At 49.8% G+C, this 21898-nt stretch overlaps 1 protein-coding gene across 4 annotated transcripts in view; it reads left to right on the top strand.

Moving 5' to 3' along the window:
• LOC121673116 (ligand-dependent corepressor) overlaps positions 1-21545 on the top strand; it is a 73842-nt gene extending 52297 nt beyond the window's left edge. For all 4 annotated transcript variants that reach the window (XM_042046183.1, XM_042046182.1, XM_042046180.1 and 1 more), the window contains one exon: positions 10619-21545. In XM_042046183.1, coding sequence (XP_041902117.1) covers positions 10686-15107 — 4422 coding nt within the window. In that variant the 5' untranslated portion in view covers positions 10619-10685 and the 3' untranslated portion in view covers positions 15108-21545. The remainder of the gene's footprint in view (positions 1-10618) is intronic.
• Positions 21546-21898: the final 353 nt, after the last annotated feature.

The following is a 21898-nucleotide window of genomic DNA, read 5'->3' as shown; positions in this document are numbered from 1 at the left end:
TTATGGTTTCTTTTCTTAAAGCCAAGCCTTTGACTGTGCTTTTCTTCTCCCTGAGCTTTAGAGGAAGGCCCTGACACTAATTGTTGAGTTACTCTGGGACTGCAGGGAAAACATGACACCAAGAGAAGCTGAACAGCTTCCCTGCACATGTGAAGGGGTTTTTCATACACACAGCCAATATTTGTGCTGGGTCCCTTGCTGTAATCTAAGCCTGAGGTGGTTGCTTGGAGGATCCACTAGTTTTCACCACGTTCCCCTTTCAGTGAAGGTAGTAGTATAGTTTTTTCATGCCTTCAGGTGCACTGTCATCAGACGTGGTATCTTTCTCAGATTTCTTTCAGGCCTTTAAAGCAACTAGCTGCATGTGAGGTGTTATTAGGAGTCTGAAACAAACTATCTGACTTTGAAAGGAGACTGTAAGAAAAGCCTGAGTAGGATTCTGGTTTTGCATAAGAAGCTGTCATAGCAAATATACTCTGTTTGTACAGAAATACAAGTTTCTTTCTTGTTTCTATCCGTCAAACATCAGCTCAAGGTGTGAAAGCTAAACAAGCTTACTTGGTACCTGAAGTGTGGTTGTTAATAACTAAGTTCTGGTCCGACCATGGTGGCACCTGCCTGACCTCACTGCTCACTAGAGGTCCATCTAGCTGTAATTCAGTGAGCTTTGCTGCTCATGCACAAAAACAAGTAGATTTTTGGTCCTGTTTCAGGCCCTGTATTGGCTTTTCTCTAACAGACACAAGTGTGTGTGGTAAGGGTGCTGCTTGTCTGCTCTTTAATTCTAGCCACCTTGCCCATACCTGTCGTTACGTTGGTGCCTTTAATTTTGTTTGAGTGTAGACTGGATTGCTAATTGATAGAAGGAAAAATAACTCTGGATTTAAAAGAAATATGCTTTGCACCCATTTAATGATATTATTAAATTAGGAATAATAGTTACATAATACGACGTAATATTGTAATAGAATAGAATAATAGTTATAAAGCTTAAAATCAAAGTGACAAAGGTAGTGGCTTAGTGCTGGCAAAGGGCAGATTGATGGGGTTTGGGTTTTGGCTTTTTCATCTGTTCTTTTATAGCTCATGAGTTAAAAAAAGGACTTTCATTGCAAGGTTTAGAAGAGTAGCAAGGCCTCAGCAGAACAACAGGGGGTTTGGCACTCAGCCTTCTGTGGGTCAGAATTCCCATGATGTGCATTGTTGCGGCTCTGGTGTCACCGTTTGAATATCTGAGTTGCTGCGAGGAGGATTTTTCAGAGGTGGTTTAGCTGCGATTTCTGGGTATGGTCCCGTTCTGCATTTCTCTGGTCATAAAAAGCACAGTGCAAATGCCAACATCCCATTAGCACTGTTTGTCTCGTTACAACTGTATGGTTAAGTGTGAGTTCATTTCTGTGAGCTCTCAGGGTTTGCGTAGTGCACTTACTGTTAATAAGATAAAAAACGTCTGCGGTAGAGGAGATCTGTGATTGCTTGATGGGCAGCATGTGCTAATGGGTCATCATGGCTTTGGCTTTCTCTGCAAAGGTTAGGGACTCATTTTCCTGCTGGTGGGACCAGGAAAGCACAGAAGTCAGAGGGAGGCAATCTGTGAAGGCATCTCGGGGGGATCTGCAGGGCTGTGATGCTTGCTCCTTCCTTGCTGCATGAGGAGTGATGAGTCACTTCTGCTTTTTCCAAAGGGTCTGTTCCTTTGCAGGCATAAGCTGTTGTTGGTAATTTTTTTCATTTTATTTTTCCTTTTATGACAAACCAGCAATTGATGGGTTTTGTCACCAGTATAAAGAAACAAACAATACCTATCATTATGCCGCAGAAAGGAAAGTTGTACAGAGATAAAGTACATTTCAACTGCAGCATCCATTTATAAAAGGTAAAATGCCAACTGAGGAGGCTTTAAATATGGTAAATACCCCTAAAGTAAACTGGGTGTATTAGTAGTGATGGAATGTTATTTACTAAGCAAGGGGTAGTTCCCTACTTCAGTTTACCACATAGCAGCACAAATATTGTCCATGTGGGGAAGATGGAACCTTTTTTAGTGGACATTTGCAGGGTCAGATGTGGTTTGGATTTGTTAGTCTTCCTCTAGCATTGAGATATGTGACAATATAAACAAAGGAGAAAAATAATTGTGGGCCAGGATATCAAGGTGAATTTTTGAGAGGAAGAATAGGCTCTCTTAAGAGAGGGGGGAAGGACAATAGTGTGTAATGACAAGGGTTAAAAAAAAAAGATGATGTGAGGGATGTGGAGAAATGGAAGGATGAGAGGTTTGAGCTGAAGGGGAGGGGTGTGCATTAGCGCAGAGGAAATCTCTCCTTGCTGATATGCATAGAGACATTTCCTGCCTTATGTTTTGGTTTCTTAATAGTTATCTGACTATAAAATTAACCTACATCATTTAATGGTAGTTGAATGGCAGCTAAATTAACCCACTTTCAAAATAGAGCTTACCTAGCCCATCAGCTCTGAGACAGCCTCGTCCCCAGGCATCCAGGGCTGCAATCCACTTCTCTGCCTTAACCTATTTCCCAAGCAGCCAGCCAAAGTGGTGCATCAGAAAGAGAGTTTGCTGCTCAGCCCAGCAGCTGACAGAGAGTACAGACATGTATCAGACCGCTAATTCATATTTCACCAGGCATTTCCATGCAAGGAGGGATGGCGTCAGCACGTGGGGAGTGCCGCCGTTAGGAGTTGCGATACTGTTTCTATTAACAACGTGGCCTTGATTATCTGAGGCCCAATTATCTGAATCTCCAGGTTATCTGAAATGGGGTCATATCCCCCAACATCTGTTAATTACACCCAGGATACCCTCTCCTCTCCAGATGTCTCCACTGGCCCCTCCCAAGCTTTGGCTACCAGGCTGTGCTGGGTGTGGTTAGCTCTAGCGAGCGCTCTACCTAGCTGCTGCATTTGATTTTTCATATCCATGTTGGAAAAAAAAAACAACCTGGATAACTGTAGAATTTGAAATCCTTGAAGACTTCTAGGAGTAGGCAGTGGCTGTGCATGGCAACCTGTCTGTTGGAGCTGGGACCAGAAAAGTCTTAGGAGAGGGTGTCCAATGCATTTGGGTTTTCTTCCACCTTTCAGTGTATGTTCAGCTTAGGAGAGGAAGGTGTGATTTCTCGCAGCACAGCCTATTCTTCTTGCAAGCCCTCATTTACTGCACCTTCAGTGGGAGTTTGTTGAACCTGTGCAGTTGCAGTGACTCCAGCTGACCTGTGTTGCATGTCTGAAGGTTCGGGAGGGCTTTGTCCCCAGTGTGCTGCAGGACAGATAGGAACTGACAGCGATGGACTCAGAGCAGGGGAGAGGCCGTACACCTGCCTCACCTTGGGTCCAGAGGCAGTATGCCTTCCCAACTCATACCTGGGACTGTTGAAGATACTCAGGGCATCCCTCCCTACCCTGTGGTTCGTTCTCCCTTCTCTTAACTGGGTGCTGCTTTTTTAAAAACATGCAAAGCTGTGAAAATCATTGTAAGAACTTTTTTTTTTTTTGCCCTGCTTGCTTTTGTTATCTGTCTTATGGTGCTGTCTGTTTTTCTATCTATTCTGGTCTTCTGGTGCTATCTCTCCTTTTGGAGCACCTAGCTCAGGGAAGATTCTGGGTACCGCCTCAGAAAGAAATAGTCATGGTAATTTTTTTTTTCCTTAAAGGGAAGATCCCAAATGATCTTGATAATTAGAAAAATTAGCAGGGACAATTCTGGAAAGGGTTTGAAAGTTGGTGTATAGAATAGTATTTCTAACGTGATAAATTTCCCTTGGTTTTAAAGCAATAGCTCAGTTGTAAAATTTTTAATTAGTCATTAAATATTGTATCAGAAGTATCACAGTGATGATAAACTACTATAGAGTACTGTTGGGTTTTGGGCAAGGTGGGAGTCGAAGTTATGACAGGAATATAAAAAAGCAAAACTTATTTGAGGCTGTTACTGGTTTTCTTTTAATGTAAAACTAACTTTGGTTTGTTTGATTTCTATTTGGTTACAGGTGGGGAGAAGTGATTTTTAATGTTTAACTAGTTCAAAAAATAAATAAACAAATAAAAGACACTGCTCTGAAGGGTTAAATGTCTGAATCTATAATGGATGTCTGTTATTTGTCCAGTCAGTTGGCTTATTGTACAACCTGGATATGTTGATGAATACATGCAGCTGACAAAAAACCCCAGCCAAACAAGACCCATCTATAACTTCTTTCTTCCTGCTTTTCCGTTGAAATACAAGCTCAGTCCATCCCCATGTGCGTCACCAAGGACGGAGTAAATTCAGGGGCCTTGAGAACCTGGCAGCAATATTTCCATAGTTATTTTGGCTGTGCTTTGAACAACTTCAGCTTTTAATTTAGAGAAAGAAAGAGCTTTTTCTCTTTCCTAGCTGTTATGTGGAGCCGCAGCTCTTTGCATACTGCTTTTCTATTTTTTTTCAGTGCAATGAGAGAGAATTACTGTAGCACCCACAGAGGTGTGAAGGGACTCATTCATCTGTGTGGGGAGTGTTAGGTGCCAGGCATATTTCTGAGGATTGAAATGCAGGCATTTAAACTGGTGCATCCACTGTCAGCCTTTAATTGGGGCTTTGAAAGATGAGCTCCAGCAAATCTTGCTTCAGTGGCTTACACTATTCGTGCCCACGGCTGATTTGCCCAACGCCTGCAAGGGATCGCCACATCCATTCTGCCAGCAGAAGGATGCGCGCCCTGCACCTCTCAAGGCACGAGGTCTGTGCTGCAGCTGTGAGTGGAGATGGGTTTGAGCACGGTCAGATGGTTCCGTGCCTTTCCCAGAGTGTTTGCTTTTGCACGGCCGTTCCAGCAAGCTGAACTGGGACTGGCAGAGAACCCATTTCCCCCTTCTTCTGGGTGAGACCTCTGCATGCAGCCCTGCAGCACAGGCAAAGCAAGCCCATCCTTGGGAACCCATAGCACAGCTGCTTCCAAGTGCACGCTCAGCACGCAGGATTCACTGCACCCCTGGGGCTGGGGTCAGCTCACCTGACTGCCAGCAGTGAGCAAGTTCCTTTTAAGAGGCTGCTCTTCCTTTGCAACTCCTCAAAACAGCATTTCCACTCACCCTGAAAAATAAATTAAGTGGTTGAAACCAGCAGGGCTGGAGGTGCCACCCAAGGGCAGTGGGACGCTGCCTCAGACCTTGGCCTCACAGTGGGCATGGTCAGTACTTTGAGGTCAGCTGATGGAGGGCACTGCTCGCCAGTTAGTCTTTCTCCTTAGTCATCCACGTTTCTCAAATCTCTGCTTTTAGTCAGGTTTCCAAAACACCCTTCCAGCTTGGTGGGGTACTCAAGTGGTACCTCTGTTTTTGGGTGGTGCAAGGCAGCTCTCTGCTGACTGGCGCAGAGTCAGCTGTGTGGCAGCAGGAGAGGGAGGGGAAGGGTCATCCCTGTAAAAATACTGAATTGGATTTTATAAGTTTATAGCTATGTTTTGTTTCTTTTACAGAACTATAATCCTGGTGCTTAGAGTGGTCTGAAAGGAACAGAAACACTTAGCCTTGAACTTTTGTTCTGCTGCTGCTTCTTGTGCCTCTGAGGTACAAAACATACCTGTAAACTTATAATCAATCAAACCAATGTTCAAGGGCTAAAAAAAGAAACCCAAAAAGGTTACAGGCTTCATGTTCAATAGTGAGAAACTTGGGGGGGGCAAACCAGAAGATTGCAGTTGGCAATTGACAGGTTTTCGGAGACCGGCTTCCCAGGTAGGTTGGTATGAACCAGCTGATTTCTTTCTGCCTTTCTTTTTTCCCCTTTTGCTGCCCCCCCCCCCTTCCCCCCCAAATACACTCTAGAGCCAGAGGCAGGCTGGCTGCCCCTAAAACTCTTTTTTTATGGCATTCACAAGCAGGGCAAGCACAGTATCACCCTGGTACAACAGGAAGGAAGAGATACGACAACCCCACCAGTGGGCTGGGGCCACTGCAGGAGCTGGGAAAAGCTCCTCAGGCTGTGTAAGGGGAAACAAGATAACTTGGCCCTTCCTCCCCATACTGTAAATCCTCTATCTGTGCAGTCTGTAGGTGTTACGGACTGACAAACCTCTGCCTTCCCCCAGCCCCTTCATCCCCAACCATGTGGCCTTTGTTGGAAGCCCCAGGTCCCCTCCAGCAAGAGCTGGGGGAGGGTTGACTTCAAACTCCACTAAACAGTAGAGGCACAATGCAAACAAATGTATTGCAGCACGCAGCTATGCAAATAGCTTCAGAGCACAGCACGTTTTCCCCAGCATTAATTGCTGCACCGCCAGGGTTGCATAGCAACAGCTCCGCTTGTGCCTCTGACAGCTCCTGCCCCTTGATGCCTCTGACACCTTCTGTGGCAGGCAGGAAAGGGGAAGAGAACAGGGCTGCCCTGGGAAATGTAGAAGGGCTGGGAGGTAATGAGGGGCTCTGGTGATAAGATTCACTTGGGACAGTGGGGTTGTCTTCTGCTGGCCCAGGGCAATGTGTGCAGTGGGGCTGGGAGGAAGGTGCTGGGGCACAGGAACAGAGGAGATCTGGCAGCCACAGCCTTGTGTAGGCAGCATTTGAGGCTGGCGGGCAGAAAGGGCAGACCTGCCATCTCCCAGGCTCTGCAGGAAAGCTCACTCTCAGGTGGGCTGTCTTTCCCATTGCAGTGAATCCTTCTGGGCACTCCATACAGGTTTGTGACTGCACTTCCAGCTTGGCTAGAGGCATAGAGGGTCCCCAGATAGTTGCCTCTCACTGGTGGTGAATCTCCTTTAGGCTCGTGGCTTTTCCAGCCCTTGAGAGATGGTTTATTCCTCAGGCACACCCAAACCTAAGAGAACCCTGGGCCAAGCCCTATGGGAAGGAGTACAGGCACCAAATAGAAGGCTGTAGGTGGGATGGGCAGTCCTGGACCCCCTCTCTGGTCTCTCCAGCCCAGCAGCTTCTGTGGGGCTGGCCTGTGTCTCCCAAAAGGCAGGACTCTGCCTGCCTGCCTGTTCAGAGGTAGGACTGGCTGCCTCTTGAGAATAATTTTTCCTCGTGTTTAAAACCATGTTCCCAACTCCCATCCTCTGTGTTTACCAGTCAGTCTTCAGCTCCCGCTGTGCTTTTGCTGGGCTGAGGAATTTGTTTGCACCCGGCACCTTTCCCTGGGAAAACACTTCAGCTCTGCAGTCAGCTCACCTCTCCTCTATTCTGATAAGCCACATAAAAAAAAATAGTTTCTCTGCAACAGTTTGTACTGTCCATAAGCAACTCTGCCTGAAAATGTGGGGCACTGGATGTAAGTCTACTCTTATATATGAGCTGGAAGCAAGCTCTTCTCCAAAACTGCCTCGAGTAGGGAGCATGTGGGCAATCCTGTGTCCATCGGTTGCTTCGCAAGAGAATGCCCATGGGCATGTTTTATTTAATAGTGATAGCCAGAACAGACACAAATAGTGGGAAATGCTGGATAGGTACCAAGGCTCACAGATTAGCAGGCCCCAGGGAGCACAGAACTGTGTCTGGGAGATCTGGGGATGGAGAGGCACCCTTGGAGGCACAGGGAGAGGAAGGACAGAGCTGAAACCCAGCCACGCTCAGAGCCTGAGCCTGAGCAGGTGGCAGGGAAAGCTCTGCCCCAAGGTTATCCTTAGACACCCAGAAAAAGGCGATGCTGCCTGCAGTGCCCTGACAGGGGTGAACTGGGGAAGGAGCAGATGAGCTCAAGGTGAGAAGTGGCCTCCTATCTTTCAGCTGAAGTGGCATAACACCAGAGGACCCTGAATGCAATGTGCCAACTGAACTGTGTCACAGTGTGAGAGATGGGTCTTCTAAGTAGAAAGGGCATCAAAACTGAATGGATTTATTTCCTTTATCGAGCAGGAAGAATATTTATCTCTGTTTTTTAAATTTACAGCTTGACAAGCTCTGTGTATCTCTGATTGTCTCCTTGGAGTACAGTAGGGCAAATAAGGTGACAATGAGCACAAAGGCCTCAGTCACACTTCAGAGGAAGAAACTAGGTGAAAGACAAAGCAAAAATGCCACTGGAACCTTCAGGATCAGGGAGCCCAGGTCCTCTCTGCCATACGAGCTGGACATGAGCCTTTTCCAGTCCCACACGCCCGTGCAAAGCAGGTGTGACCTGCAGCTGGCTGTGTTTGGCATCATGGCTGCAAGGCAAGAAAGGACAATGCCCAGCCACTTTGGTCCCTTCTGCCAGACCAGGCTTGCAACCTCTTCCTCACCAGACGTCACCCAGCCATTCCTTTCTTGCCACCCACCTGGGCAACCACTTCACCTATGCCATGGATTCTTCCTTCACAACCATCGAGTGTAGCACCTGAGGGTGCCCCAACAAGGAGTGAGTTGGATGTGTTGCCACCATAACCCCTTCCCACAGCTGCCCAGGGAGCATGGCAGTGGGGAGGCCAGGGCAGGGCCCCAACTCTGCTGCTGTTGTTATAAATTCAGTCTTCCCTGGGGAAGATGGCTGCTGCTCTTCAGAGCTGGGCTTGTAAGTAGGTAAGGGGAGTCACTGCCCTCTTTGCAAAGGTGGAAAAAAAATTACACTGAGCTCTGCCTCTTCAAAAAGCCCCCTGCTCCAAGCCCAGGGGGTTGAAAGGTTTTTTATCCCCTTTTGTTATTCAGCAGAGCGAGGGGAGGAGCTGGGCCATGTAAGAGATCCTGGCTGACATAACCCTTCCCGTGCAGGGCTCTGGAGAGGGGCCAGGTTGTACCTGGGTATTTTTATTTAAACTAATCCCAGGCGTTGCAAATTGAAAGCCATCGCAGCGTCAGGTAGGACCAGTTGAGACGGTTGCTGGCGGGAGTTTTTCTCACCTGGGTGTAGTAAAGCAGTCTCAAGGTACGTTGTTTATTGCTAACCCGGGGAGGATGTTCTGGAGGTGCCAGCACACATTTGGCAAGCTGAGCTTGCTCAGCCTTTTCAGGTGGTTTTAGGAAAACCCTGCCTAAGAAGCCTCTAAGGAAACTGAGGGTGGGCTTGAGAGGCAAAGCCTCATTACGTGTAAAACACATTATGCCTGAGCGAAATGGAAAGCAAAGGGCTGGGTAGCAGCTGCTCAGGACAGGCTTGGCTGCAGCCTGGCATTTCTGGGCTAAGAGGAGACCTGGTCAGCCGTGAGCCTGAAGTGGCCCCAGGTGTCTCTCCCTGCCCACCAGCCCAGGGAATCAGGTCACTGGAGGTGCCTGTCCAGTGTGTGTCAGTTCAAAGAAAGCAGCCAGCAAGCAGTAAGTAAGGAGCAGGTGAGGGCTGCCCAGGGCTGGCCCTGGCATGCCTCATGCCACTGGGCACGGCTGGCTCCAGCCACTGGCTTTCCCTTCTCCATTTCTGTGCTGATGGCTCCTCCAAGCTGGAGCTCTTCCTCGTCATCCACCTGTTGAGCCCTGTGCCTGGCAGTATGGAGAGGGAAAACCCACTCCAGATGAAGCTGCTTTTCCCCACCCTGGCCCTGAACCCTTTGATAAGTGTTGCCCCCCTCGACCCAGCTGAGTGAGCGAGGTTGGTGTCTGATGCTGGCGGGGGCCAGGCAGAGAAAGGCTGTAGGGGAAGAAAGGACTTTCACTCCTCCAGTACAAGGCCAGGAGGTGCAAAGTGCAAATGTTGCTGCAAAGCAACCCTGTGTTATTGGTAAAGATCCTGTGTCAGGCAGTATGGGTGCCAAGGAGTGGGGCCCTCTCGGCGTGGTCAGGACTGGGTGGGAATCGCATGTGCTGCCGTTGGGAACAGATACGGTGTTGATAACAGCACCTGGCATGGCACTCATGATGAGTTCATGCAAACACTGGGTAATTATCCCTTAACCTCTCCACCAGTAAGTCCTAATTAGTTGCCTCTGCCAAGCAGGTAACTGATAATGGCCTGGGTTTGAGCGCTAGCTAGTGGCAGTGACCCTGTGCTGTAGAAGCCCACCTTTCTGTACAACTGCTGCGTGCTGACAGCCCATCAGCTGCAGGAACACTTTATTAAATGGCAGCTAATCAAAGGTCAGTGCAAATGGCACAACACTGCACAGGGTGCATTGCTGCCTGCATGTCCTGCAGGCTGGAAGCTCACCAGAATTTCTGTGCTGATTACAGAGAAGGCTCAGATCTGCTCAGTTTGGCCCCAGACCCATCTTCTCCACTGAGGTGTAAGGAGAATTTGAAGACTTCGAGTAGCTGAAGATTCCTGGCATCTGGCTGCTCAGCTGGGATGCTGCTCTGCTCCCACCCAGCCTGGCAGTGCAGAGGGAGGGAGCAGAGGTGTGCAGCCATCCTAGAAATGCTGGGCCTTCTACACCAGGTGCCGTGCAGATACTAAGCCTGATTCTTTTTAGGTTTGCTTTGAACACATGACATGGTGCCTACACACTGGGATGTCCTAGGCAGAAGTGTAATTATGGGCTCTCTGGCAGTGGCAGACAAACAAAAGTGCAGTCTGTGTCCTGCCAGCAGTGTGCACATGTAAGTGTGCATGTTGGGACTGAAGGGACACCTGCCAGCCCCAGGAAAACAGGCTGCTTGATTTCACCTGGAGGTCAGGCAAGTGGTGTGCCTGACTGGGAGGAGAAGGGTTATTCTGGTTTTGCAGCATAAACTAATATTCCCTGGGACATGTTACTGACTGCTTCTCTCTTTGTCTCTCTAGTGAGGATGCAGCAGAGACAATAGCAATAGACTCTAACAATCAGCCGAAGTCTCCACTGGAAAAATTTATGGTCAGACTGTGTACACATCACCAGAAGCAGTTCATCCGTGTGCTGAACGACATATACACTGAAGTACAACCAGACTCTGACAGCCAGCAGTTGTCTGAATCTGAGAGCATGGAGGCCTCTACTTGTGGCTCTGGTTGTAGCCAGCGAAGCACTGAAAATCAGGATAAGGGTGCTACTTGTACTGAATCAAAGCTCCCTTCTACATTGGACCCAGGACAGTCAGGGTCTGATGGTCCCCTATATGTTACAGGACAAGCCCTGAAGCAGCCAGTGGAACTGAAGTCTCTGGACAGAGCAGAGAACTCCAGTCCTGCTTTGAGAAGGGACTTCTGCGAGCTCCCCATCACCAGGCTTCGCTCTGCTAGTCCAAAGGATAGCCCCACCCAAGAATACCTCAGCACGTTGAACTCTTCCTCTTTGAATTTCCATCATGCCGCAAAGACCCTGGAAGGGCAGCAAGCTGCTGGACATGAACAAGAAGCCGGTATCAGGAAGTGTGAGGATAATAAAGAGCAGCTAGCAGGTAAGACTCTCATGGAAGGTTATATCTCAGTCAAAGTGGCAAATGTGAATGGCAGCGAGGACAGCTTAGACAGCTGTCTGGGGTCCCAAAAGAGCTCTTTCAGGGCTCTGCCAGAGGAATCCTGGGATCCTGGCTTTGCAGTGACCCCCCCTCGCAGAGCCGACAAAGAGAACACTTTGCAATGCAGCTCGAAAGCATCTTTGCACCAGGACTTAGACGCAAAAGAACAAGATGTGAGACCAAAGCAAGAAAACCACCTGCATGCCGTGGCCAAGGGCAAGGCAGGCTGCCACCTGCATCCAGCCGACAAGGGCACGCTCGACAAGTCCAAAGAGGGCTGGCTGCCCACTGGCGCCATGCCAGCTGCTCACCGGACCCCCAGTGGGCACCCCCGTGCCAAGACAGCCTCCCTCAGGTCCTCTCGGAAGAGCAAGAAGACATCGGGGTTGAGGATCAATGACTACGACAACCAGTGTGATGTGGTGTACATCAGCCAGCCCATCACCGAGTGCCATTTCGAGACCCAGCGGCTGGTGCCGTCCCGCAGGACGGCGAGAAAGAGCACGCGGGGGTATTACTTCAACGGGGAGTGCTGCGAGCTCCCCACTGTCCGCACGCTGGTTAAGAGCTCCCGGGCGGAGGAGAGGGTGAGCAGCCCGGCACTGCGAACAGAGACCCTCGTAAGTGCGAAGCCACCCCTGGTGCTGTCGGTGGAGGGGTCTGCAGGGGCAGGACGGGAGGGTGAGAAGAGGGTTTCCCTGAGGCTCCTGGCTAAAGTGGCACCAACCAGTCGAGAAATGAAAGAGAGAGCTGAGCTGGGCTCCATGCAGCTCCGGGATACCCGAGCACTTCGGTCGAGGGAAGCTGCCGTGGCCATGCCATTCTTCTCCCTCTCTGCTCCACCCAGCCCCCAGAAAGAGGACAGCTTAGCCGGCTCACTGCCCCCTGGCTCCCCTCCTGCTGACGGAGGGGGGATGACAGCAGGAGGCACTGTCACCTGGGAGGCTGGCAGTAGCCTGGGCTCCTCTGGGGATGGCAGCAGCGGTGGGCAGGCTGCTGATATTGCTGCCTTTTCAGTCTCAAAAGCACACAGTGAAGAGGAAGGTTGTCCAGGCTCTGACATACAAACTGTTCCAGACCTCTCTGCCAGCCCAGAGCCAAAGTCCTCCTCGCAGCTCTCTGCCACTACAGACACAACACCTCTGCCCTGTGATGGTGCCAGGGATCCTGCCCTGCTTCTAAGCTCAGGGGCTGCTGAGCTCTGTGGGCAGTGTCTGGCAGAGCCCTCCCCATGCTCTCCAGGCTTGCAGGCTCCTGGTGAGCTCCCTGCCACCATGGATGGGGAGAGCCCCCTGATGCCCTCTGCTACCTTGCAGTGTGGGGATGTGAACAAAAGCATCGATGCTAAACCAGAAGCTGAATCATCAGTCATGGTGGGTGATGGCCCTCTTGAGCAAGAGGATGCTGTGCTCGTCAGCACACCCCTCCCCAAAATCTTGGAATTGGAGGCAATGCAGAATAACAGCACAGCAGGTGAAAAAGAGCCCACTGAAGGGGAAATGCCACCCGACCCCAACAGCTCAGACTCTGTCCCTTCCAAAGACAGTCTAGACAAGAAGCGAAAGAAAGGCAGGAGAGCACTAGTGGCATCAGACCGGTGTCTCCGAAGCCAACAATCCCAGTCACCTGCCGAGGGCAGTGCTGAGGACTCTGGTTCTTCCAGCTCTGTGCAGCTTCCTTGCCTTCAGATCAAATTCTCCAAGAGCCCTGACGCTAAGCGGTTCAAGAGAGAAGTGCAGCTGGATGAGGCAGCATCTGTGCACTTCCCAAATGACTGCTTCCCCAATGTGCTGCTCAAAACCAGTGAGGGGCCAGGCATTGGCCAGGCTCCAGAGAGCATCGCTGAGCAGCAGCCAGGTGAGGAGAATGGTGTCACTACCAGACAAACCTATAAAAGCATCTTAGCAAAAGAGACTGCTGCAGAGGGAGAAAATTACTCTAAAGATGACTCCTCTGCTAACAGCAGCCAAAGTCAACCGGGTGAGATGCTGGAAATCAGCATCCAGGCTGATTCTGAGAAGAAAAACATTCTCCTCCCTCCAGAGAACAGTGTTCCTGCAAATGATGCTGAGCAAGTGGATGTGAAACCAGTCAATGCCAGTGCAAAGGACGAGGAGAGCTCTGACAGTGCCAGGGATCTGGACAAGCCAGTGAACTGTGAGCTGGTGACTGATCTGCCTCCATGTCCCAGCAGCAGAGGTGGAAGCAAGCATCTTCCAGCAAAAACTGCAAAGCATAAAAAGGTTGCTCTGCAGTTTTATAACTTACGACATGCACCCGCACCTGTAGACAGTGCAAAAAAGAGCACACCAGGGAAGGAGTCTATGCAAGCAATCCCCAAACTGAGGGAAGAACACAGTTCAGGGAATGATGACTGCCCAGCACTGGAGGACATAGACATGGCTGACAGCAAACCAAAGTTCATGGAGTGGTGTGCTGAAGAGGAGAACCAGGAGCTCATTGCTGAGTTCAACACTCAGTACATGAAAATCCAGAAGGGCTGGATTCAGCTGGAGAAGGAGGTCCAACCAACCCCCAAGGTTAAGAACAAAGCCGACAAACTGAAAGAGATTTGGAAAAGCAAGAAAAGAACACGGAAAAGCAGGGGCTCACTGGACGTGCAGAAGCTTTCTCCTGTGCAGATGCTGTTTATGAAGGCTTTTAAGCTGTCTGACATATGCCAGTGGTTTCTGGAGACAACTGAAACCAGGTCTCTAGTGATTGTGAAGAAACTCAACACGCGTCTCCCAGGGGAGATTCCCCCCCTGAAAGTCCCCATGCAGAAATATTCTTCCTCTAGTCTCTACCCCAGCTCACTACAAGCTGAACGTTTGAAAAAACATCTCAAGAAGTTTGCTGCCACTACCCCAGCTCGGAATAATCTGAAGAACCAAAAGCTTTGGGCCAAAATTCGTGAGAATGCTGATAAAGCAGAGGCTGAAGAAGCCACCACTCCCAACCAGACTTCTCCCACTGATGCCAGCACCAAGGAGCTGAGCGAAGACAAAACCATCCAGCCTGCCCTCAGCTTGCCCACGCAGGCCAGCACCAGGATCCTGCGCAAGTACTCCAATCTTCGGGGCAAGCTGCGAGCCCAGCAGCGCATGGTGAAGACAGAGAAGCAGAGTGATGGCCCAGGGGACCATCTGTCCCTGGAGAACAAGCAGAGCCGGAAGAGTGTGTGCATCAACCCCCTGATGTCTCCAAAGTTGGCCTTGCAGATCAAAGCTGCTGCCTTTCCTGCTAAATCTCCCTCAGTGGATGGGACGGGGAAGGGGCGGAAGGGGAAGAGCAGGTCCCAAGAGGACTCCTTGCCCAAAGTTGACCTCCAGCTCAGCAAGAAGAAGAAGATGCTGAAGGAGAGCAGAAGCACCCAGGAGCGATCCAGCTCCTCCACCAAGGACAAGCTGCCTGCCAAGAAGGCTACTAAAATAAAGCATTCAGAGGTCAGTGCAAAAGCTCCCGCCACCCGAAAGCAGGCTGCCATGGAGCGGAGCAATAAACTGGCCAGAAAAATGTCTTTGAAAGAGAAGAAAGTCCCGAAAAAGCAGCTGGAGAAGATGCGGCTCCCCATAAGGAAGGGCAAGGAGAACACAAGCAGACGGGCTGTGCTGCCTCCCAGTCACGAGGAGCTGTCCAAGTGCCCCAAGCAGAAGCCCCTGGGAGAGTCCTCCACACGGTCACAGAAGATGGCCAACAAGAAGCACAGCAGCGGGAAGACCCTGACAAGGTCCATGAAGAAGATGCAGGAGAACAATGTGTCTCAGGGCAAGAGGAAGCTGAGGGCAAAAGTGGACTGTTCGCACAGCAAACGATCACGACTGGACCCGAAATAGCGAAGAACCGGTAGCCATGTACAAAACTGATGTATAGTAGTAACCCTTTACCATGCATTAACTAAAGCTGCTTTTATAAGCTGTAGCAAGCCTTTAAAAATCTGCAGTTAAAGGATAACGTCCATGATTTTAGGCATCAGCAGATGTGTCTTGGACAGAGAAGAGGTTGGTCTGTCTGGCTCTGCTGTTCAGAAAGAAGTTTCTGCAGTTCGAGTGTTCCTTGGGTTCTTTTAAACTTGGAACCAGGCAGTTTTTGTTAAAAGTACAGTGCCTTATTTATCACTTTAAAAATAAAAATTAGAAGCTCGTCTGTGTGATTTGGAGGCTTGCGTTTTATACTTGAGGCACAAGCACTTGTACTGTAGCAGAAAGAAAACCACCTTCGTGCACATGAAGTAGCTTTTGTCTGCCTTTGGGTGCACACAAACATTTCCCTTTCTCTCAGAGTCCTCCTTCTGTCTGTCTTCTTAGTGGCATTTAAAGCAAAACCAAAATCATTTCCCATCACTGAGGGAGAGGAAGGCGAGTCTGTCCTTTGTCGGTTCGCTGGTAGCAGCTGCTGGTGTCCCAGACTGTTACCTGCATGAGAATGTGAAGTAGCTACTAGTGTGTGTACTGCTGATGGCTGCCTGCTCCCCACTGCACAGCCCGTGGGTGGGGAGGGCCTGCTCAGGCTGAGGAGATGCTGTGGGGGCTCCAGGTACCAGGCTGCCACATCCACTGCTGCTGGCTGGGCGTGCTGGGCTGTATCTGTCTTTTTTCTTGCTGGCTTCAGGGATGAACCAGTCTTGCCATGCTCTGCTTTTGGATGGACTTCCTTCTATTTCCCTGCCCTCATGGTTATTTCTGTGGTCTCTGATGGCAAAGCTTTTTTGCAGCACTTCACTGAAGGTTGAATCTCTCCCTTTTTAAGGGCTCGAACTCCTGATGTTGGTGCTCTGCAGGAAGGGAACTCTGGCCCTCACCTTGTGCTTTTGTGCACGTCTTGCCTAGTGCTCTCTTAAGCCAGGATTTGCAGTTGAAATAGGGTTGGAATAAGGGACTGGCTTGCATTTATTTTTTACCCTAATTTGCATTTCACCCTTTTACTAGCAAGGTGTGGGAGGTTTGTCCTTGTTTGTGTCACAGAACAGGGTCATAGTGCCCGTCTTCTCTGAGTAAAAGCCTGTTAGAAGTGCACAGAGTGTATGGCTGTGCTGGTTCTGCTGGGCAGAGATGACCAGCAGCTGGGGAGTGCTGTGATCTCTGCTAGGGAAACGCCCCTGCTCAGCCATTGCATCCCTATGGCTTCACTTTCACATTGCTGCACAGAGTCCATTTGCAGGAATCCCAATGCCAGCCTCTTTCCACACATAAAGCTGCAGTGCCTAGCAGGGCACTGTGTGGGCCCTGAGGCTGCCAGACCTTTAACAGCCACCTTGCTGGTCCTTGCTCAGCTGCTTGTCCCTGATGAGAGCAAGGCTCTGGTGCAGCCCATGAATTCAAGAGATGCTGGCCCTGGGAGCAGAGGCTGGAAAGGGATTGGCTGCAAAGGGAGTTGCTTTTTTCAATGGTTGGCATTGAACCCCAGATCTCAAAGCCTGGGGGCTGGAGGTGAAAGGCAGATAAGTGTGTTTAAATCTTTCATTGTACCCCTTCAGTACAGAGGATGAAACCAGGTGTTTGATTTGCACGCCCTTCACAGAGCACCTCTGGCTCTCTTGCAGGTATTCCCTTTCCCAAGCATTGACACACACAGTGCTGCAGTACATTTTTCTGTTACTGTGAAATGGCTGATTTAAAAAAAAAAAAATCCTTTACCTTTCCTTCGAATTGTGCTAGAGTAAGTTAACTCTCTGAACAGCTAGGAAGTGATTAAATCTAGCCTGTCAGTCCCTGTACAGATTAATATGAAGTTATCTATTACTTTAATTTTTACTGCATGCATTAAATATGTCAAACATTCCATCAGAAAAGATTTAAAAGCGTTTCAGGAGAGGTGCAAGGCAGGAGGGCACTGATGGCAGTTAAGTGACTGATCTGTACCTCTTTTGCATGTTGTCTCTCCCTCTTGCTTCTCCATCCCTACTTATGGTCCTTCTCTAGCCTCTGGCCCAGCCACATGTGCCCAGATTTCTTCTCCTTCCTCTGGGCCGGGTGTGTGTGTGTGAGCACGCCTCTTACCTTTGCTCCTCACACCATTCCCCTGCAGCAAATCCCCTCTCCCCATCCTTCACCATCACTCCTGAAGCGCCTGCACCAGTCACCATGCACCGAGTGTTCCTTGAGGCTTTCCCTCTCTCTTCTCCCATTTTTTAGCTGCTGGTAAATGGTAAATGCAGGCTGTCCTGCTCCCTGCCTTCTGTGCTTCTGGGAGCAGGAATCCCATTAGGATAAAACCCTATAGAAAGTAAGTGGAAAGAGTCTTTCTAGATGGGGTGCTGCTGCTCCAGCCTCCCGGGTGCCTTCCTGGTGCTTCACCAGCACCGATTGGTTCGAGCATGGCAAGGTTGGGGGACGGCAGGTGTCACATTGGTGCTGGAGTGGAGCAGCTTCTGGGCATCTGTCCCAGTTGGGTGTGCACTGCTTGGCTTAGGCAGTGGTGGGATCAGAACACTGAGCTTCCCGGCAGTGTCCCTGACAGGCAGTGGTGATGTGTGCTGCTGAGGCACAGCCCCTGCTTTACAGCCGTCTGCTACCAATGAATGCAGCTCTTACACCATACAAGGGATGCACAGGGAGCTGCAGATGAGCTTAATGAATGGAAGAAAATAAGCAACATGATTTATTACCTTATTCCACATGGACATGGAGTGTGTTTCCATGTGCTACAGGCACAGAGTTGCCCACTGGCACTACCACAGTGCCATCCTCAGATCCACAGTCTCATTGTGCTCCTCTTCCCCTGGGCCACCCCAGAGCTCCCTGCTCTGCTTCTTGAGCTCTGGATTTCAAGTGCTACATCCCACAAAGCAGACCTCTTTCTGTTACTTTGGCTTTTCTTGCTGGCTACTCTCTCATCCTATTGAAACCAGTCTCCATCATGCACCCTGGTCCATGAACAAGGAGCAGCTGTGCACCTCCACAGATGTCCTCACTCTCCCTCTGCTGCCAGCCTCCCTCTCTCATTTGCATGGTTACCTTTTTCTCTCTCTCCTTGTCATCGGCTGCTGTGGGTCTTCACACTTCACATGTCCAGGATCCGTCCATCTTAATCAACCTCTGGGAGGAGCTGCGTTTGCCAAGCTCAGAGTCAAAATTTATGTTGGTGCTGTAGCAAGAGCAGTTTGAGCCTGAGATGGCTCCTTCTACCTGTAGCTGTTAGGATCTTGTTTAGCAAGGCCAGCCCTGGAATGGGTTTCCCTGCTGACAGGGTGTGTGATATGTACCCAAGGTGTGCACATATTTATATTCATCACTTACTCATCCCTGGTGAGGTCCTGTTTGCCGGTGTTTGCTCTGTGCAGTGGGGTTTCTGTAGTCACCTGCCAGCATGTCAGGGAGATGGATTTGCAGCAAACCTTCTCTGAAGAGCTGACCAGTCGGCGCTGATGCTTCTGACAAACTTTCTGCTGCATTGCTGATCAAGGTCCATCAGCTGGGAGAGCAGGATGAAATTGTTCCCGCTGCTCTCTGCATCTGGGCTGGGGGAGCCATGCAGGGCTGGGCTGAGCAGGCTGGCTGGCTGCCCCCACCACTTTTTGCTGGTGTGCAGATGAGCAAGGCTGCAGCCCAGCCCGTGTCCCAGCTGCTCTGTGGCACCTCTGGAAAAGCTCTGCTAACTCCTAGTAACCTCCCAGGAAATAGAAATGCAGTCAGATATACTGGTGCCCTGTTTTTAAGACTTGCTGATGGACACTTTTTCTCTCCAGCTCATATACTTCTAGCCTGACAGCTGCATTCCCAGTTGAAGGTGACTGAGAAAGCTGTGATTCCCAGCCTTCCATGGGCACAGGTAGTGCCTGGGGCAGCATGGAGGTGCGGGTGGCCATCCAGGTTGGGCTCTCACCTTTCCACCATCAGCAGTCATGCCGGGGGGAGGAGGGCTGAGCCCTAGCCAGGGTGTACTTGGGTCTGCGTCCTTGGGCTGTTTGCCTGGACAGCCCAGGAACAAGATGGGGATAGGCTCCTCCTTGACAGGGAATGCCACTGCAGCTTTTCTTGTAGCAGTAGGTTTTTTGAGCAAACCACAAGGCTATGATGTCCCCATGTCGCGTGCGTTCCCCCCGTGTGTCGTAGCATCCATTTGGCCCATCCTTTAGCTTGGTGGTTGTGAAATGAATCCATCTGTTCTAAGATGTTCTCAGGAGTTCTTGTTGTATTAAGCTCACCCCTAGGCTTAGCAGAAATCACAGTCCCCATCCTCCCTGCTCCCCTCCCCGCGGACAAGCCTTCTCTCTCACGAGCACTTCCACCTTTTCCCCAAAGGGCAGCAGAGGGCAGCTGGCGGTTTTGATTCAGGGCACGTTGGCAGCTTTGGGGCAGCCGAAGGAGCTGGGATGCAGCCGGCCAGCATTTGTGACATGGGTCTGGAGGCCAGGCGGTCCCACGGGCTGTGTTGCTAGCCAATGTTTTCTAAGTCTGTTTGTAAGAGTACCTAATTTTAAAATGAAATGTGAATATATATTATGTGTAGGTGCCATGTAAGATAGTGTTGTGCTAGGCAGCAGGATGCTAACCTACTTTTTAAGCTTTTTGGGGGCAGGAAAAAGCATTTTTCTCTCACTTCATGCTCACAGATCTAATATTGTAAATAGGTTTTTAAAATATTTATTTCATGGGCTTTCCACAGGTTCTCGTTCTGACTGGTGTGCGGTGGGGCTGTATTGCCCAGTGTGCTGCAACCAAAGGGCTGGCGACTGCGTGGGGGATGGGATGGGGTGGGATGGGTGGGTGGTGGTGGTGTTCAGTTTGGTTTTATGTCACATCAAAGCTGAAGCATTAACTCTCTTCATCTCGTTTTGATGATGTCAGACCTGGTCGATGGCCACAGTCCCTAGGGAGGCTGTGAGCTCCCATGGCTGGCCAGGATGGCTGTTCCCCAGGACAGGGGACACTGCAAGCAATAAGATTTGTAGTAATAATGTCTGCTTTGATGGCAGGGGCTCTCGGGGCTCAGGGCCAGGTGGGAATAACTCTGCTCCCAGCAGGCGCTCAGTCCAGCATGACCTGGAGGTGCTCAAGGAAGGGTCCCCAGGGATGCAGAAAGTGGGGGATGCTGTTGCCCCCAAGGAACCCCCCCCAAACCATGGGGGTAGGGTAGGTAGCTGCTGGTAGCAAACTCCCACTAGTGAATTACTGCCTTTGTGGGTACAGGTGACCCAAGGGAGCACACTGCTGTCACTGCTACAGTCCCAGGGCTGGCTCCAGAAGGTCATTTGCTCATTTGCTTGTCATTCTGCAATTTTAATTCTCCTTCCAGGAGGTTTGAGGTCATTTCGTAATTTTTTCTTAAGTGGATTTAGATTTTTTTTTTCTTTGTTAACTCCTTTTTGCCTGGAAGTGTGGCTGGCTCTGACCTTCCAGCCCAGCTGTCTGTGTAGGGCAGCATCAGCAGGATCAGGGCTGCTTTTATGATGATGGGTCTCTGACTTTGGAGGATGGAGTGAGGGGTGCTGCTGGGTGCCAGCCCTGCAGGACCCTTCGCCAGTCCCACACTTCCTTCACCCTTGGAACAGGTGTGTAAAAAAAGAAAAACAAACAAACAAACAAAAAAGAAACAACACAGTAATTTTTTTCTTAAGATGCAAAATGTTTAAATATTATCTCCATCCTGATGGCAAATGTTTTTCCTTCATCTGTGTCTGCTTCCCTGGGAGAGTTTTGTTTCTCTGTTTGTTTCTATATGAATTTTAGACACTGAGCTGAAATTCCTCCTGTCCGGTACTGTATGTTTGAGCCCAAGCAATGTGAACTGTACAGACCAGCAGTGGGAAGTGAGAGCCGGTGACTGCACCTGGGAGAGCCGTGGCTTGGGACGGCATTCCCAGTTGGTGTAGGGAGTGGGAAGTACTGCGCCACAAATTGGGAAAATGAACTGTCTGCTGTGAATTCTTGGTTGGAAATGTGGAGAGGAGTTTCCATTAGATAATGTTTACATACCTCACCTGATGAACCTTTGAAAGTGTATATATAAAAAAAAAAGAAAATAAAATTATATTAAGTTGCTTTAAATCAATATGTATAGCTATAAGAGCTGGGTCATTTGAACTTTGAATATGTATTGATTCTCTAAATGTTGACATTTTGTGAACTCTGTGCTCCTGTCTTTTATTTCATCCTAGCCTATGGAAAAAGTTGTGTTCTTGTTCCAGGTAAAAAGTCCCTGACTCAAATCTGAACTCCTCAAGGATTCCCACCACCTTGCTTTCTTTTCTTCCTCACTGTCAATATTCACCCTATGAGCTTTCTAAAGGTCCGTATTTTATTGCAGCTTATTAAACGTTTCTTTGATATCAATGTTTGTTTGGTGTGGTAAGTGGGGAAGAGTGAAGGTGAGTGAGTGCATGAGGTAGGGCACAGCAGGCTGGCACCCTCCAAGCGTCACACCCTCCCTATGGAGAGGGGTATAAATGCCTGTGCGGGGTTTCAGTGCTCCCACACCAGTCCCTGAGCTGTGGCAGACTTGTGTTTGTGGCACCAACAGTGCAACCTCTTGGTGCTCCTGGGGACTGCTGCCCAGACCCCCTCTTCCCTTCCCCAGAGAGCTACAAGTGCCCAGTTTCCCCTGGAGCCATTCCATCCCCACAGCAGGCGCTGGCCCTTCAGCTTCCCACCTGCAAGACCCCGGCAGTGATGGCTGCTTTTGCAAG

This window comes from Corvus kubaryi, unplaced genomic scaffold (genome assembly GCF_017639235.1).
Source record: "Corvus kubaryi isolate FWS band 111438036 unplaced genomic scaffold, C.kubaryi_AGA036_p1.0 65201, whole genome shotgun sequence".
NCBI classification, from domain to species: domain Eukaryota; kingdom Metazoa; phylum Chordata; class Aves; order Passeriformes; family Corvidae; genus Corvus; species Corvus kubaryi.
This window is presented reverse-complemented; position numbering and strand designations above follow the sequence as displayed.